Here is an 18,639-nt window from a genome sequence, read left to right on the forward strand (position 1 = left end):
AGGAATAAGCACAGAGCTTTCACAAACTCTTCTATCTGGCAACAGAAAATCCTAGTTAGAGAATCCAGAATTTCACTGTCATTATCTCAATAAGAACCAAACTTTGACTAAAACTATAGGGCTCAAACCTACACCACTTTTTACTGACATCAGAAGTTATCTGCCACCATAAGAAATAAAAGCCTAGTATGTCCCGGACAAAAGATACGAAAACTGCAAGTCCTGCAGCAGGACAAAAGTTATCCGCCAGAAGGCCCATAATCTACCCTGACCTTTGTCTTTCTAGGACATACCCACATACCAAATACCACCACAATCCATCCAGAGATTCTTGAGTTATTGTTGCTCACCACAAATACCTGTAAACACAGATTATACAGATACATCAAATTGCAAAACAATACTTCCAATTTCATGGAGGTAATAACAGTCAAACTTTGACTAATCAATCCCCACCCTCTGAAAACAAACTATTCCCCTTGATTGTTTATGCTGGTATTTACAAGTAAAAAAAGATAAAAACACAACAATAACACAAACTGTGAGTCAGAGATAATCCAATACTTTGGTTTTACTACAAGCATACATTCTCTAAATATAGATGAACACATGTCATCCCTGTCCACACTACAATACTACCTAATGTACAGTACAACATACATGTACAAGGAAGCACACAACATATACTTCCTTTTAAAAAATGGACACATTTACTGCACAGGACCATTATTTTATAATAGTCTCTTGTTCATACACACAACCGATATCTTCCCGTTATCAAAATGTTAAATAAACCATACTATTTTCCCTCTGTGGAAAGTACTAAAAGCATTAAATTATGACATCTTCATGTAAAAGCATGAAAAAACTAGTACATATGTGAAACACCTAAAACTACACTGTGATCACCATAAATAGCTTAAGCATGTACTATGATGTAGAGTATGTACATTGAATGAAGTGCTCTGGTGACATACATGTATATTTCAATGTACAGTTCAAGCAAGCAGTAAACTACATGTGGATGTGTATTTCTCAACAGTAGAAAGCATTTTTAGGCTAAAAAAAATCCAAGTCCAATCATTTCTCAAATAAAAGAACAATTGTATAGTCATGCAAATTTGACCCCTTACAGAATACAACTTATTGCCACAAGTTCAATATTGGTTTTTGTTATGACACTGCTTGAAAGAAATTGGGTTGATCAAGCTATGAAGGACATATGAAGCACTTTGTGCTAAGAAGCTACAATTACTAGGCAGCGTCATTTGGATGGATGTCCACAAAGTTACAGGTCCATAAATGTATGTATTGGAAGTATGCACTACTTGGAGAAGACACAGTGCTTATCATTGTTTCTGCCATGATTAAAAAAATACAACATTTTAAGAACCAAAGCCTTTGCCAGCGAAGTACAGTCTAGTAAGTTAACCATTTGCCTCTTTCTGTAACACTAATTTAAAAGAAACTTTCAAAAAAGATTTTGGCTCCTACCCTTTCTCTTATGCAAGGACTACAAAAATCTATGGATGACTTCTGAAAATCTTAATTATGAACTAATAAACTAACAAGAAAAGTAGAAACTGTGGTAGAAACATAACATCTAGCAACTAACGTTAACAACTAAAGTGTAAGTGTTGTACTAACAATACAGTGTATACTCTACGTTACTTGTGACATCTTTTTACATGAATGGAACCTGTTTTGAAATCTTTAATATATCCAAAAATGTTCATGTCAAATCTACATAGAACTATTTACATACAGTTTTACTTGAACTGATGTGTGAACTACAAAATACATGTAGTTAAAATACAAATGGTGACCTAAAAACCATAGTCATTGGTTTGACATAAAATCGAAAATTTCTGGTCTGTTCCTTGCCAAAATTGGTTGAACTTATTTACAGATATAATGGCATGTGCCATTTTCAATTCAAAAATAGGGGTAACAAAACATGTAGTGAAGGATTGCAAAAGATGAATCTATGGGACAATTCCATTCAAAATTCAAAGAGGAGGGAAATATCCTGTTTTTGAACATCAACCAATGTATTGGGACACAATATATAACAAATCCTGACCCCCCTCTGAATTTTCAAAATAGACTAATCTTGAAGTGTGTGAAGGAAGATACATGTTAGACTTAGTAGAAGGAGGGGGAAACTATTCATCTAATGTATGAACCTAAAATGCATAAAATAAAATTATTGGTAAAATTTGCAAACAGAAGAAATGGTTACGATTGCCCCCCTCCCACAACAGGTCTATCACTTTGATGGGAACTGAAGGAACCTAACACTGAACTCTGTACAAGTTTACAAGTTGGTTTAAATATACCACAGTGTCAGCACCAACTACTAGTACTTCAAGCGATACGTGTTATTTACAAGCAAGCGGTTCAGTACAAAGCTGCTTTGGAATGGTTCACAATTGAACGGTTAGAGTACATCTACTTTGGATTGGTACAGCATAGGTGCTGGGGTACTTATTTGGTATTGTTCCAGTATGTCCTTCCTACAGGTAGTTGTACCAAAGCAAAATCCCATAGAAGCTATAAGGGTTATTCCATTCTACATTTCTTTGGAGGGTGGAATAAGATGATCTGAATTTTCCCCTCCCTCCTACAATGGAATAACCCTTAAACTGATTGAAGTAGACAAAAAGCATGAGGACTATGAAATCTTTACAAAATTGTTGCAGAAAGACCTGTGAGATAAAACAATCATTAATCTTACATACTAGAACAATGTACATAGACAATGTAATACATGCTTAGGTCACTAGGTGGCACCACTGAATGCTTTTTTACTGCAACTTGATCCAAGAAAATGTAGGAAAGACTTTAAGACAGTATAAGTCACAGAGAGGTACAACCAGGAGAACGCTGGACATCAGTCGTCTTCTGTGACATACGCGACCAAGTCCATGACATTGGCCAATAGTTCGTCTTCGTCTTCTCCCGATTGCCGACTACTCCGTCCTGAAGAATCATGGGTACCGTTTTGTGTCATCTGCGCGGGAAGAGGCAGTGTGTCCGTCGTTGGAGAATTCTCCAGGGATTTAGAGACTTTGGGAAGCTGAAACGACACTCCCATCTTGTTCCCTTCTGTCGATGTGTCTTCTTTGTTGTCCTTTTCTTCTTGGACATTTTCAGACAGTTCTTTCTTATTGGAATCTTCCTCCTTACTTTCGTCTTTTGATTCCTGGTCATCTTTTTCTTCTTCTTTGACTTCTTCTTTTTCTTCTTCTTCCTCCTCTTCTTCATCAGATTCAGAAGTATCGAGCTGCAAAATATAAACGAATGCTACTTCATACCCTTAAACATTGTGTATACTACATGTGTGGATCTATACATTTCTTGGTCAGCTACATGAACCATAGAATATATTTTTAAAACAAGGTACTCTGAGAGTGCAAGCCTTTACCAAGTTATCTCAAGTTATGCCATAGGTTCTTTTAGGAAGCCACAAATTAAAAGTTGGTTTGGGTATGGGAGGAGGCTTTAAACTCATCTTGATCATTCATAAAGCCATGCCCCCCTCTCCCCCAAAGAGATGGCTAAATTTTAAAAATAGAGACCATAAACTTGTAACAAGAATATAAGCAACAAAACAAGTACCATGTATTTCTTTCCTTCTTGACATTAGTGTGGTAGCCTTGTATCAGTACAGCTACATTTAAAGCTTACCACAAACTAAGAAACTAACATAAGGCAAACATAAATGATGGAAGTAACTAACAAAACTGTTGCGGTTGTAATCACCGACCTGTCGTCTGGCGGGTTTCCTCGGTTCCTCCCTGGTGTCCTCTGAGCTGGACTCACTTTCACTGCTGGTCTCCAAGCGCGGCCGTTTTCTTCTGGGTGAACCCTCCTCTTTTGCAGCCTCTGGCTCCCACTCCAAGTCTGGCAGCTCTCTATGCATTAATGAACACTCTTGACATGAGATGCTTAGGCCTAGGAAAAAAATGTTGTGTTTCCTGTTTCCCGACCTACTCTAGAAAAAACTGCTGACTCTAGCGTTTTTTTTAGTAGACAGTGGAGTTACATATAGTTTCCAGTTAGATCTTTTATCTTTTTCTCGACCCTATTCAAGTAAAGAAACTGCCTGTCTTATCTAATGAAGGATAAATGTACAAACAAATTTGTAACCATTAAGCACAAAATTAAAGCTTGACATTGGAAAAATAAGTATTCTCATCCATTTCATTCCTACTTTGCTAAACCGTATTGTATCACTAGAGTTTTGGCCCAAGTCTTAAATAAAATAAAAATAAAAATCATCCCTAACGTTACCTACAGACGCTATTTTTTAAGGACTTTTATAAGGTATATTAGCTTTGATGGTCATAACATGGGGAAAAAATTTTGCTTCCTACTCTAACTTTTCTTTCAATTTAAGAATAATGTAAAAAAAGCAAACAAACCTTTTTGTCTTCTCCTGTTCCTCCTCACTGCTGGAGGACTCCTTGTAGCAGACCTTCTGTCGGCGAGCAGAGTACGTCCTCACACCTGACCACCTGGGAATGTTCTCACTACTCACACTGGAATGTTCGTCTTCTAAAGAAAAGGTGGTAGGTCAAGGGTCAAACATGACAATTGCGAGTTTCACTAACTTATGAGAATGACGTTAAGTAGGTCAGACTTAGCAGTCTATCAGACATACATAACCCCTTTGAGGTGAAGTTGGTTGTAATCCACAATGTATTGGAAGGTGGAGCCCGTCCCTCTCTTTCCACTGACTTTTACCTCCCAAACCAAAGTCAGGTAACCATTTTACACTTGGGTGGAGTGTTGCATTGCCATGTAAGAGAAATAGGTGTTTGGCTTAAATGGGCAAATAAAATGAGAAAAATGGATGTGATGAAATGGAGTGGGAAGAGAGGGATGGGCTCCGCCTTCCAATACCATTACGTAGACGCAGCGGATAACAACCTATTGCCCCAGGCCCTCAAAAAGGCTATGGGAATACCATCACCTTCATATCATACATGCACCTACACAGTGCCCACCCAAATGATAGAGGACACTGGCAAGCTACTATCAAGCATCTATGTGCATATGTCTCTCCCTTGCCTGACAGGGAACAGCAAACATTAAACCAGATATTGAGTGTGTGTGTGAGTGAGTGACCTTGTTAGCCTGCATGTGAGATCCCATATTGTGAATAACCTTCTTCCTATTGCCTATCCTTGTAAACAATACAATCTCAGCAGGGTGATAACAAAGAATGAAAGTAAATAATATCAAGGCTTAGGCTGAATTCAAAAATGTGTGTCTGTACCGATGTCTTCATCTTCCTCGTCGGAGTCCCAGTACCGCCGTTTGCAACCGGACCTGAGCCGGGAACTCCTTCGGGTGGCCTTGGAGGAGCGGCGCCCCCGAAACCTCCTCCTGGTCCGCTGTGCCAGGGAGTCATCACTCTCACTCAGGCTGGGCTCGCTGGGCTCACTGGGCTCCTCCTCTGCTTCACTCTGCTCACTGAAAGGTACATACAGATTATGCGTGTTTTGTGATAAGAACAGGTATACAGAAAACAAAGTGCACTTTCCTTTAGAATGTACAAAGAAATACGCAATTGAAATACTTTGTCATTGCTACACTTGTAAAACAGAAATATGCACACCTTACAAAGGAAGACTTTTTCAAATATCTTAATAATAATATGTCATCAGCTAGCTACAATTTGATAGAAGAACTCTGTAAGTTCGTCTTCACATGTTTTAAGAAGAGGGAAGAAGCATGTAGAAATATAGACATAAGTAGAACATAGAATAGTTTACCTATCATTCTCTACTCTTTGTATGCAACTTACTGCATTTAGCCCCAAAGGGGCATGAATATGCAACAAACGTCATTGTCATAGCTAATTTTTCATTAAACATTTGTATCATGTCCTTAGCCTGAGTACCATCCTCTATTGTTACTGCTGACTAAGCCTTTTCACTAGGTAGCTACAGATGTGGTTTGACAATGAAAGGACTGAGCCAGCGGTCACCAATTACACTTAAAAATTGTTACATTGGGGATTTTTTGCTATATTTGACCAAAAAATGTATACTTTGGGTTTCCGTGAGATGAAAAAGCCAACTGATATGGAATTTGGTAAAGGGATAGCTTTAACACAAGGAATAGAAAATGGGTCACATATACCAGTCCATTTTTCATAGATAGGGGTGTTCTGGAAGAGTCTATTTCTGTAGGGGGGACTATAAAAAAATCCTTTTTGGAGTGGGATGATGTTTTGGGATAGGTCAATTCTATCAATTCAATCATATTCCTACCATTTCAGAGCAAACAAGCACATGATCAGCACCTGACAAAGCTGTTTACTAGTTACTTATCTATCAGTTTTGGGTTAAACCAACTCCTACATTAATGAACAGGATGTCTTGTCCATCTTGGTCACAGCAGACAAGCAGAAAGAGCTTTTAGAATACCTTTTGAAAACAAAAATCTTGTAAGACATTCCTATTAAGCTGGCACCTTTTTAGTAAGTCACATACTGGAATAAGAGGTGTCTGAAAAAAAATCATTTAGTCTACTGGAACCTCATTTTTTTGTCCCACCCAAAGCAAACATTACAATGTACATGGTTCAACTTTAAGCTAGACTTTGACTTGAGGTGGGACAGCCAGCCACATGAGCAGGAAAATTAATCATGGCGGCTGCAATGTGTAGTTTGGGGGCACAAAGACAGAGAGTCACATTTGGTGGAGTGGGATCAGGAACAGGACAGTTTCGGGGTCCACATGGTGTTGCAGTGTCAGATGAAGGAGAATACAAGTCTTCACCCTGCAGGGAACATTTGTCCGACAGTTCCCAACAGTTGGAATAGCCGGAAAGTATGGTTACGGTCCACAAAGACTTGGTGGTTCGGGGGGCAGAGTTAGAGCCGCTCCCGACATAAGTCAAGTAAGTCAAGTCCCAACAGTCTTGTCAAGTGAACAGAAGATGTACCCCCATGATGTGGCCTTAGATGGGGAGGGGAACCTGTGGGTGGTGGGGAACCTGTGGGTGGTGGGGGACACAAAGTCTGCTGAGTTTGCTGTGCAGTACAACAAACAGGGCACAGCACTGGCCCAGGGGAAGATTGACCTACAGAAGACAGCTTGGGAAAGCGGAGTTGCCGTGGACACCAGGAGGAACCACATCCTCATCACACAAACCTCAGGAGGCGGGGATTTTCGCTATGGCAAAATACAGATATTCAGGCAGTGGGCTAATGATGATGATAGAAAGAAAGAAAAGAAAAGTAATGAGACACTTTGGAGAACTGATGATGGAAGTACCGTGGGTCAGCAACGGATGAAGAAACTACTCTATGTCACTGTGGATGGGGAAGGGAACATTCTAGTGTCAGACTGTCTCAATCACTGTGTGTTTGTGTACAATGAGGATGGACAGTTTCAGTTCAAGTTTGGAGGTGAAGGAAGCGTTGAAGGTCGCCTTAAGTGGCCCCAAGGCATTTGTACAGACATAGCAGGTAACATCATCGTGGCAGACTGGGGAAACAGCCGTGTGGAGATGTTTGACAAGACAGGAAAATTCCTTGAACACATCACTACAGACATGGGGAGGCCATGGGCTGTTGCCATGGCAACCCAGGGACATCTGGTAGTAACCAATAGGGAAGAGAACAGAGTCAGCATATTCCATAACTTCTGAATCTCAGTGAGGTGAAAATCGAACTTTATCTGTAGACTGTTGATTTGAAATTTGCCATCAGAATTGTTGCTAAATCATGTTTGTTTATACATGTATATATACCACAAAGCAAAATATTTCAACTTAGATGTTGAGTAGATGCTGCATGAGCTCCCAGTCTATGACCCCCTAAAACACACTCAGCCGAAATCTAATATTAATTCATAGAATCTAGAAGTTTGAAAAGCAAAGTCAAAGAGAGTCGTACAATGTATGTAAATAGTTTAAAAGTGTTATGATTTAAAAGAATTTTTATGGGGGTAAATGTCCACCTTACTAGTAAAAGGTTTTTTGATTGCATAAACATTGCAATTTTCTTTTGCTGCACAAACTTCCAGCAATCAGTACGTTTTCTACTTTTCATAAGAAGAACAAAAGTGGAGGAGTACTGCATTCAATTTTACCTTCCTTCGCTCATGTTGTACTCTTCCTCACTCCCCACTTCCTCTTCACTGTCAGCATCCAGGTCCATGAGCCGACGCCGGCGACCCTTCTTTGGCCCCTCCTTTTTCACTACACCGCCCTCCGCAGCGATGATGTTCTCAATGTCCTTCCCACCATAGCCTCCTGCACCTCCCTCTGCAGCAATGATGTTCTCTATGTCCTTCCCACCATATCCCCCTGCACCTGGGAAAATGGTAAACATGGTAATCAGAGATAGTGGATGCAGCACGCCCCCTGGCAGCACATAAGGAAACTGCAGAGTGCACAGCTGCCTGAAGAAAAGTCAGATAAAGCTCTGTGATTTTTGTAGAAATAGGGTATCATTAGAAATTAGTCTGTCAGATGGCTCACACTTGAAGACTGTGACCTGGGGCTGTCTCTAGGACCCGTCCCTCCGTCCTAGGACAGAAGTTTGCTGGTTGGGAGAGACAAAAATTTCATCCCATCCATCCCCAAAAATCTGAACATCAGTACATAAAATTTATGAAAATGTGTTTTCAAAAACTAAGAATGACAAATTTTACAGGAAAATCAACAATCTTGTGTTTTATGGTTGCCAGACAATCTGCTCTCCTGGGTAACGGGCTCATGGTTAGATGCTTTGGTGCCCCTTTTTCTCTATTTCAAAAAATCCTGGAGGTTATCAAAGTTGAAACCTGGGTTTACTCATCTTGTCCAAAGAAGTACATTATATACAAAGACAAATAGTAGTGACTAACCTTCTGATGCTTTAATATCCTCCTGAATGGCTTCATTGATGACCTCATCGAAGTCATCAAACCTGTACGAGATGTCCTTTCTTGTACGCCGCGACGTGCGTCTCTCCGCGATTGTCTTGACGGGTTTCTCGTCATCGTAATAATGCCGATGACGGTGGTGGTGATGCTGCTTCTTCTTCTTCTTGTGCTGGTGGCGGGGTCTGCTGCGTTCTTCATCATCGTCACCTACCATCTCAGACTCACGATCAGGCTGGAGAAAAGGAGTCTGTATGTGAGCTTTACAATATAGATATAGCTAGGTCACATGTGGCCAGAGTCTTCAACTGTGACCCATCTGACAGTAATTTTCAAATACAACATGTATTCATTCATTCATTGTAAAACCTAATTTCTAGAAAAATGAGATTTATCTGACTTTTCTTTAGGTAGCTGTATACTCTACAGTTTCTCCATGATCTGCCAGGGGGGGGGGGGGGGGGGAATCTACTATCCCTGATTGCCGTGTTACCTTTACCAAGAAGGTTATATTTTGGGCATTATTTGACTGAGTCTTCATGTATATCCCCCATCATCTCTACTCAAGACTGGTATGGATTCTCGAATCCAATTTTGCCTGCCTGTATAATAGGGAACAAGGTCATAGACAGAGAGACAACAGATATACACACTATCATGCATTGTAGTACAGTTATGCTAAGTTCTGATATACCGGTACATGTATCTAATTTTCAATGATCACTGTCGCTTTCTTCAGGATCAATACTGACCAATCACTTTAAAACGTAAACTCGCGAGAGTTACAGACATGTGATCTTATCAACATGTGATTTTATGGAAACATGACATGATCAGCAATTGGTCAAATGTGCCAGGATGTTTATAATAACCCTGTCTTTTTTAAGCGATGGCTGGAGTGCCCTGATGTATATGACCTCCTTTATAGTATTATACAGTACTGACCCTGAAGAAGGCAACAAAATTTTCAAACTTTGTCAAGTCATTAAGTCATACAGACTGAGTGTAAAACCCACCTCAGGAATGACATTTTCCAGGCTGATCCCGACGTACGTCAATCTCTCCTTCCTTCGCTCTGCCCGTTGTTTCTTCTTGAGCTCCTGGTCCACTTCTGCTAAGGCTTCTCTCAGTTTACTCACCAGCTGCACCTGTAAGGGAGACATGTCATATCAAAAATGTTGAAGATTCCTTTCTTCGGTTTTCTACAACTTTTTTGTGCAATTTTAGTTCAACATATCCATAAATCATTTACAGCTTTCCATACAAAGACTTAAGATTCTTGGTTCAAATTCTTGGCAGGCCTACGTGTTGTGAAAGATACGTGTACTTTATACCTATTTCCTTACTTAACTTAGGTGAAAATGAGTACATGTATCTAGCTACATGAAGATAGAGATCACATGTTTGAGGAGAGCCACACCTCCAGCACATTTAAGAACCCACCATAGGTAGAACATGCATCCTTCCCAGTGTGAGTGGATACACATGTAACCGTACAGTATGGTCTCTGGGTTGACATCTTGAAAAGGTAATAGTCAACTGTTATGCCAATCCTTCCACAAATGTGGTAAATTTTAATAAACAAAATGTACTTACATGTTCACAGCTGGGACAGAACCAGTCTCCATCTGGGATCATCATCAGAGGGGGCCGCAAACATGCCGTGTGATAACCACTGTCACACTTATCACACAGGAGGATCTGGGGGTGAAATAATTATCAGAATTATCATACAGATGAATATGTCATACAATGTACAATGACATGAACAAATTTGATTATCACTGGGCACACTTATCAAACTTCATAGAGTAGTATATGGGGCAAGAGCCATAGTCAGTATCATATCATGTACATACATGTACATGGAAGACTTTCCACCCAGTCTTGAAGAATGTTGTCCGTACTACTTTAAGTACCCATGTCATAGACCCCAGGAGTTAATGGTAAATACTGTGATTTCCTATTCCTAACTTGAACATGAGTAACTATGAGAAGTACTATTCCAACATTTTTGTAACTATGAGAAGTACTATTCCAACATTTTTGTAACTATGAGAAGTACTATTCCAACATTTTTGCAGCAGTTTTATGTTCTCGCAGTTTTTGTAGCAACCACTTCATGTTGGTCTTAAGACCATGGGTGTTCCCATTATATACAGTATGTGACTATAGCACTGTCACAAACTCAAAACCAATGCAAACGCTACTTTTTGTCTGCAAAATCAAATCACCACAAACTTAACAACAGCATTGAAAGTAAGCCACATACCCATTCAGGATGATTGTACATGCCACATTTACTGCAGGGGGAGTCATCTTCAGTAGGGTATTCACTCTCCTCCTCCTCCTCCTCCTCCTCTGAACTATCTTCTTCTTCATCCCCTGATGACTCTTCACTCGTGCTGTCCTTCCTACGACGACCCCTCCTCTTGCCACGCCCCTTCTTCTCTCTGGTCTTCTTCTTGACCGGTTCTGGGGAGGGGGGTAGGGATGGCTCCGATGGCTCTTTTGGGTAGGTCACAGGTTTCTTCTGCAAGTGGTGTACAGCAACATTTTATTTCATTGAGACCATGTAGTGATGTAGTGATGTACTTAGTCCACTACGGACATACATGTACAGATGTCAAATATTGGTAATCACTCTATAACTGTCAAAATGCCTATGTACATGTTGAGAGAATGGTTCATACATGAAGAATAAAAAATAGTTTAGACAGCTTATAGACGTCGAGGTACTATGAAACACAATCCAAGCTAATCCAAGCAACTAGATAGATTCATAAGTGGTCAGAAGTTTTAAATAGCATCCACTATCTTTCATCAATATTTGAAAAGAATGTGATGTCCAACGGGTCTTTAATCCAAGCTATTAATTCATATGAAGACAATTGTTAGACATTTCATATAAATATTTTATGAGGTCAAGACAAAAGATACCCTGAGCACTAACCTTAACTTCAGGTGTGTAGACTTGAGTCACAGCTTTCCTGGCCCTGGTACTTCTCCTGATGGGGGCACTGACTGCCTCCTTACTGCTCTCTGAGTCTTTACTCACACTTCTACTGTCATCCAGATCTTCACCCTCCTCTTCCTTCCCTTCCACATCCTCATCTTTCTCCTTCACTTGTTTCTTGAAAGTTTCTTTAAGACTCCTCCTACCCCTTCTTCCTCTTTTCCTGCCCCTCTGTGGTTTTGTGGTTTCTTCAGAAGTTTCTAGGGTAACTTTTTCAGTGGTCTCTTCCTTCTGGTCGTCTTCTGTGTCTTTTTCAGGGTGGTCGCTCTTCTCTTCAGTGCTCTCAGTTTTCTTGTCTGATTCTTTGCTCTCCTTAACAGTGTCCTCAGTAGTAATGTCAGGTTCTTTGCTCTCGTTCCCCGGTTTATCCTTATTTGTACAAGAATCCACATTCTTGTTCCCAGGGTCCTCTTCTTCTTTTTCGTCAGATTTCTCACTCTCCTTCCCAGGTTTTGGACTCCTTTCACCATATTTGGCTACACCCTCCTCAGCTGCCTTAGGTTCTTTACTCTTTTTCCCAGTGCTCTCACTCTGAGATGTAGTGTTTGCTCCAGAATTTTTGGCTTTTTCTCCTTCTTCTTCTTTTTCCTCCTTTTCTTTTTCTTTGACCTTGCTCTGTTCAGGTTCAATCGTTGACCTTGACTCAGTTTTTTTACTCTCATGTCTGTCCTGAGTGTCATCTGAGACACGATTGGTGGAGACCTGCTCCCTCTCACTAGTAGTCTTCATCTCCTTCCCGGAATCAGGAATCTTGTTCCCAGTGTCATCACCTTCTGACCTTTGACCCTCCTTGTCATTGGCTGTCCTCCCTCCTGCTGAATCAGTATTGCTGCTTGAATTGTTTAAAGTGTTCTTGGACAGTATTTCTCTTACTTTATTCTTAGCTTCTGCAAGGAAAGAAATATATACTTTGATATCAAGTTATTGAGTCATCATCACCAACTGAAAAAGAATACATATACAGTAACCTTATAATGGCAAATATATGAAAATATTTTGTAAAACAATTTTTACACGTAACAAATAATGTTATTCAACTCAAGAGATAATATTTGCAAACAAATTCATAATGCCCAATAAACTACTGCTCTGTTTATTCTTGTTCAAACCTTTAATATACATGGCAACCAGCCCCTCCAGCTGTCCTAACACTTGCTACATAATGTAATAGTCTAAGAACACCACAGTGTATATCTATTTGGAATGGGAAAAGATGAAGCAGAAACAGAGTAAAAACAATGTTTCCCTTCTGTGATACAGTGAAGGTAAATATAATAAAATGTAGTAATGGTACCTTCAACTGCTGCTGCTGTTTCTCTACTTTCAGGACCTTTGTTGTCTTCTTTGGCTGTACCGCCACCTTCTGTAGGGTTCCTTCTTTCCTTCCCTTCATCCTGACTACCCATGTTTCCTGGTACACTGTCCATGCTGCTGCCCTCCCCCATACAATAGTGTAACCTTCCGTTCGCAAAAGTCTGCAGTCCTACGGTAGGGTCCATGGTCGCGCTTACGACACACGGCGGTTCCGTGATAGCGTCTCTTTCACACTTGATGGGAACGTCGCGCAAGATGTTCTCGATAGAGTGGATTCCCTTGTGCACGTGGCTAACCGGTTTTGACGGAGGCGATTCCTGTTGTTTGCTGCCACCTTTGCTCGTTTCCCCTTTCTCCTCTTTGGCCTCTGGTTGGTTGGAAGATGTTGCGCTATTGGCACTCGTTTCCGCACCTACTTCGTTCTTCACGATAACACTCTCTTTTTTCGTTGAGTCATCCTCGTTTTGAGGCAAAGAATCATTTTCTTTTGGGGAGGATTTTACAGGTTCTTCCTTCACGACAGGTTCTGGGGTGATTTCTCTTTTCACGATGACACTAACATGTTGGGAAGTGATGGGCTTTTCTGTGTCCTCCTTACTACTTGGCTTGTCGTCTGAGGCAGTTTTCTTCAAGTCTTCTTTGCTTTCCTTTGTTTGACTCTCCTTTTTCGTCTTGTCGTCTGTTTTTGTGTCTTCTTTATCCTCCTGTATTTGGTTCTCCTTTCCTGGTTTGGCATCTGTTTGGGGCTGCTCCTTGTTTTCTTTATCCTCATCTGCAAAAACAGATTCAACATCGCATTAGATTTATTTTTCCTTTCTACAAAACAAAGCCAATAGAAGGGAAAACTTGAGCACACTGCTCAAAAACCAAATGGACATGTTTAGTTAATTCCATGGAGCTATCTCAAATCTAACTGTGAGCAATTCTCAGCTATAATTTATAAACACATTTGGAGGCAGAAAGTAAATTTTTCTGACAAACATTGATGATAATTGACCCACACCACAAGAACTCCCAAACTTCAACAAATCTCCATTATTTATGACCATATCCAACATTCAAGCATGCTTGTCAAAACCTTGTTAACAAGACCCTATACAGAACATTAGGTTACTACAAATATAGAAACTTTTGCAGTGGTTTTATTTTTGCGGAATTCCCAATGCTTCAGAAACTTCTCCCTCATATGACTACTGTACCACAGATGAGACAGAACTGTTTCAGCTGCAAATTTAAAACACCGCAAAAAGTCCTTTTCCTTCCCACCACAATATAAAACCACTGCAAAAGTAAACAAATTTACAGTATTTCTTTCAAGTGCAGCCTAACCTTTATCCAAGCATTACAGCAAATATCTGCTTTTACACAGTAACGATGATGATGATGTCCCCAGATTGCCCTATGGATAACTCACCATACTGACCATTGGTACATTTGTCCTTAATCTTACCGGCCAGACTGGCCTGGTCAGCGGACGACGACTTATCGTCTTCCTCCTCATTCTCAGGAGTGTCCTTGCCTCCCCCCTCCAGCTCCGCAATGAGACCTTCCAACTCATCACGAGTTCTGAAATGGTGGGAAAATGCAACATGAACTTTTGTGATATCATTGGTACATCTGTGGCCATGTTGGTGTCTTACTTGGATTTCAGTTGATCAAAGATGAAACATTTTGAACATATTAAGGTCTTTTAAAAGACCTTAATAAGTAAGACACCAACATGGCCACAGATGTACCAATAATAAAACTGTGTTGATGAAGGTTAGACATCCAGGTAATATGATACGTCAAAAAGGAGTTATTCAAGCAACTAGATGTGATTTTGGAAACGGTCAGATTCAAATTTAGATAGCATCTATTATCTTTCCCACTATCCAGTGGATGCAATCTGAGACGTCTGACCGTTTCCAAAATCATATCCAGTTGCTTGAGTAACTACTTTTTGTCAATTCTAAAACATGCTGATACAACGCATACATTGTACATACTAAGAATACCTCAGAAACAAAAAACTGCCCCCCTCCCCCATAACAGATATGACACTCCATTTTCACCAGGTGAACAGTCCAGGTGTGCTTTTCTCACCTGCAGACCACCTGCCAGGTGGAGTTGTACTGGTCGTCAGGCTCCTCTCGGTACAGGTGCAAGTTTGTGTCGGCATCCTGTCAAACAACAAGGTCACACAAATGCAAGGTCAACTAGTATACATAAGATATAGTATCCCTTAACTTTCTCCAAACCTGGCATGGGCAGCACTTCGGTCAAGAAGGTCGTCGTCGTCGTCGTATCCATTTTGAAGGTAAACAATCAAATAGGCAAAACTTGAAAGCTTATTTTATCTAAGTCTAATTTACCATATGGAAAACAATCTTATATAAATTAGACTATGTAGACAATGAGAGTTTGAAATATTTAAAAAAAGACAAATTTCTATGCGATCTTCTACCACAAGTCTTATGTTCAAGTTTAAATTGTTCTACGAACCTGCATGTACCAGTATAACATGCCGTTTTTGTCTCGGCCAAGCGGTTTCTCGCGCATTTCATCCGCTTCTTCCTTGTTCAACACCTCGGCACGGAACTTCAGGTTGTCGTCAAACTGGCGCTCGCACAGGTACTGTAGGTCAAAGGTCACAACATATCCAACATGTCACACTGTAATCGCAGTAGAGAAGTAACCATGAATTGAAAACCATAAAATCAACAATACTGCAAATATTTCAAGATATGCAACTTGGTTCGTACCTTGAGAAGTTTGAGCTTGATGTTGGGATCCACCTCCTGGTACCCACCCTGCTCCATCTCCCATGCTGCAATCTGGGAGAACTGGCGGCACATCTGGGAATAAGGTATGATGTGGACAACATTTTAGACTTTGGTTCATGGCAAGTCATCTATGGAAACAAAGGCAGAATTGATCTCATATTGAAAATAAAACCTATTTCTAGATGCAAATATGAATTTTCCACATCTATGATATCAATAACCAAGACTGCAAAGTAAAAGAAAGCTCAAGTCTTTAGATCAAAATTTGAATTTCTTTGAATTAATTACTTCGCTAGTAACACAAACTTTCTCCTACCTTAACGAGGTACCTCTCCCACTTGTCCGAGGAAACGCTCTTCCCGATCTTCCGCATCAACTTGACCTGCATCAGGATCAAGTCTGGGTTCACTGAAACAGGAAGGGAATTGTTGCTACTTTTGTCTCCAGCCCTGAGGCATGGCCAAAAATCTCATCATCATCATCATCATCATCACCTAGCTGAAAACTATTTCATTTTGTGTTGAATGATAGAAGTGCCCTACCAAGAAAGCTATTATGTATTACAGATTGTCTGATATTATCAATCTCAATGTAAATTTTTGGGTTGGGATATTTTCTTAGATGGTCTAACATTAAACATGACTGGTACACAAGAATCTAGTATGCTACTATTGTTAGGATCATTCTAAAAAGTTAGGAGTTCAATACACATAATAAAATCATCAAAATATGTTCACCTGTTAAACAATCTCATTGAAAAGTAAATATCACTGAAATAGTTTTCCATAAAACACACAAAAATCGATTTGTGAAATAAGATTTACGTGAATACGAAAGAGCATGAACATGAATGAACACATGCATTAGTGCACACACACAGAGTGTATTAATTATTCAAAATATTTATTGATTTTTACAATTGTAAACAAAGCCATGTGGCCATCTTATTATGTAAACAAACAATGCAGGATTACATTACAAATGAGGATACACAAAAAATGTGCATAAACCATAAAGAATTCAAATAGAAAATTGTAATGAAGCATTGCATACATAAAGGATATAATATTTTCTTAAGCATACACATATTCAGGTAGCAATATCATAAACAGATAGAGCATGGGAACTAAAAATGAGATAATTGCCCATGTTGATAATAATTTGACTGTTTTTGTTGCGAAAATGAAAGGATATCTACAAAGAGAAACTGCTTGTAGCCCAATGTAGATACGTAGACTAAAACCCTAGACTGTATAGTGTGCATTTGTACCTGTGGGTGTGTTCACCTGTGTCCAGGTATCGTGTTACCTGCATGTGCTACTAGTCTACCCACTCGCCCCCCTCCCCACAAACCTAATTTATACCCATTCACACCCAAAACGGACATCTATTCCACAATAGGAAGATTTTCTGTATAAACAGAGCACAGAATCTCCACAAAACAAACCCGCAAGATCCTCAACAAAGCGAGGAAACGCAAGAATTTACCGAAAATCTGGGTCATTATCATAATTATCCATTGTTTGGATCATACGCCGCCCCCCTCCCACACGCCTTTTTTCGAACCCAACTTCTGCACGTTAAACTTGATGTAGAAGCATGATTTGGATGACTTACGCCTGGTGGTGTCTTCCAAGGCTCTCTGCAGCTCGGCATAGGACATGGGCGGCAGGCCCAGCGCCTCTCCGTAGCGGCGGAGGAAGCCACAAACCACCGCATAGTCGGGATCCGTATCCACTCCTTTCTCCGGGCCCGACATGTTTGTATATTGAAGCGGCTTTCCCGATTACCCGAATACTGTCGCTATCGATCGGAAAGTTAGCTGGACGGACAATGCAAAATCACGAAATGTTGAAACAAAAATATCAACTATAAAAAAAACTATTTCATGCTCTCTTCAGCTCATTTTCTGACAGATATTAAATGAGAGAGGGCTTGCAAAACAAAGAAAGTTAAGAAGATTAGAAAAACCGCCGCGGGGTAATGAAGTAAGTCAGCCGCGACATCTAGCGGAAATCTTTGAAACTGCAAGTAGTGCTGCAGAATTACTGGTGGACATCTGGAGTGCGGTTTTGTGTTTATAATATCAGTGCTCAGTTACTTTTGCATGTTATTCTTGGCAGCGTGATTAGTCTGCGGTGGCTCTCCGAGGATACCGTCTTCTTCTTCTTCATTGTTGCCCCCAACTAAACGGCTTCAGGGGCAAAGGGGGCCCAACTTGTGAGGGATGATGATACAACTTCGCCAGAATGGCAAAGAGCGTTCCACTAGCACTGCATGAGTAAATGAGCAGCTGTAACTTGTCCCGGTGCGGATGTTGACAGGTTGCAACCTGACCAAACATATTGTCTGTTTGGATGTTTATTTGAATTTAATACGTATGGTCATAGGTATAGCACATTCTTTTAATAACGTGTCGTAAAACTAAAACACATCACGTGATCTTTATTATACTTTATTATGGATAGCTACTGGCAACATTACGACAATACGATGATAATGAAATTATGCAATACACGCATCTACATAAACGTTCAATATCTTAATTCTGCCCTGTATCTATATGTATGTGCGATACTAACCGCTTAACTTGATAGACATCCAGGTAATAAGATACTCCAAAATAGAGGTTACTCAAGCAACTGGATATGATTTTGGA

The 18,639-nt window shown here is 40.1% G+C and overlaps 1 protein-coding gene across 4 annotated transcripts; it reads right to left on the reverse strand.

Annotated features, from left to right (window-relative positions):
• Positions 1-2,216: 2,216 nt before the first annotated feature.
• LOC118427367 (remodeling and spacing factor 1-like) lies at positions 2,217-17,858 on the reverse strand. 4 transcript variants are annotated; one of them, XM_035837123.1, is made up of 17 exons: positions 17,598-17,858; positions 16,297-16,388; positions 15,960-16,052; positions 15,700-15,831; positions 15,301-15,377; positions 14,630-14,781; positions 13,196-13,987; positions 11,839-12,788; positions 11,158-11,418; positions 10,482-10,586; positions 9,902-10,033; positions 8,871-9,120; positions 8,112-8,334; positions 5,285-5,481; positions 4,428-4,557; positions 3,770-3,917; positions 2,217-3,286 (listed from the first exon to the last, which is right to left on the reverse strand). In XM_035837123.1, the coding sequence occupies exons 1-17, from the start codon at positions 17,737-17,739 to the stop codon at positions 2,894-2,896; spliced, it is 4,269 nt and encodes a 1,422-aa protein (XP_035693016.1). In that variant the 5' UTR covers positions 17,740-17,858; the 3' UTR covers positions 2,217-2,893. The 4 variants fall into 4 exon arrangements, with proteins under 4 accessions (XP_035693016.1, XP_035693018.1, XP_035693017.1 ...); XM_035837125.1 differs by having other exon boundaries at positions 4,428-4,560; positions 14,666-14,781; positions 17,598-17,857; XM_035837124.1 differs by having other exon boundaries at positions 4,428-4,560; positions 14,639-14,781; positions 17,598-17,857.
• Between the last annotated feature and the right edge of the window lie 781 nt (positions 17,859-18,639).

This window comes from Branchiostoma floridae, chromosome 12 (assembly GCF_000003815.2).
Source record: "Branchiostoma floridae strain S238N-H82 chromosome 12, Bfl_VNyyK, whole genome shotgun sequence".
Classification (NCBI taxonomy): domain Eukaryota; kingdom Metazoa; phylum Chordata; class Leptocardii; order Amphioxiformes; family Branchiostomatidae; genus Branchiostoma; species Branchiostoma floridae.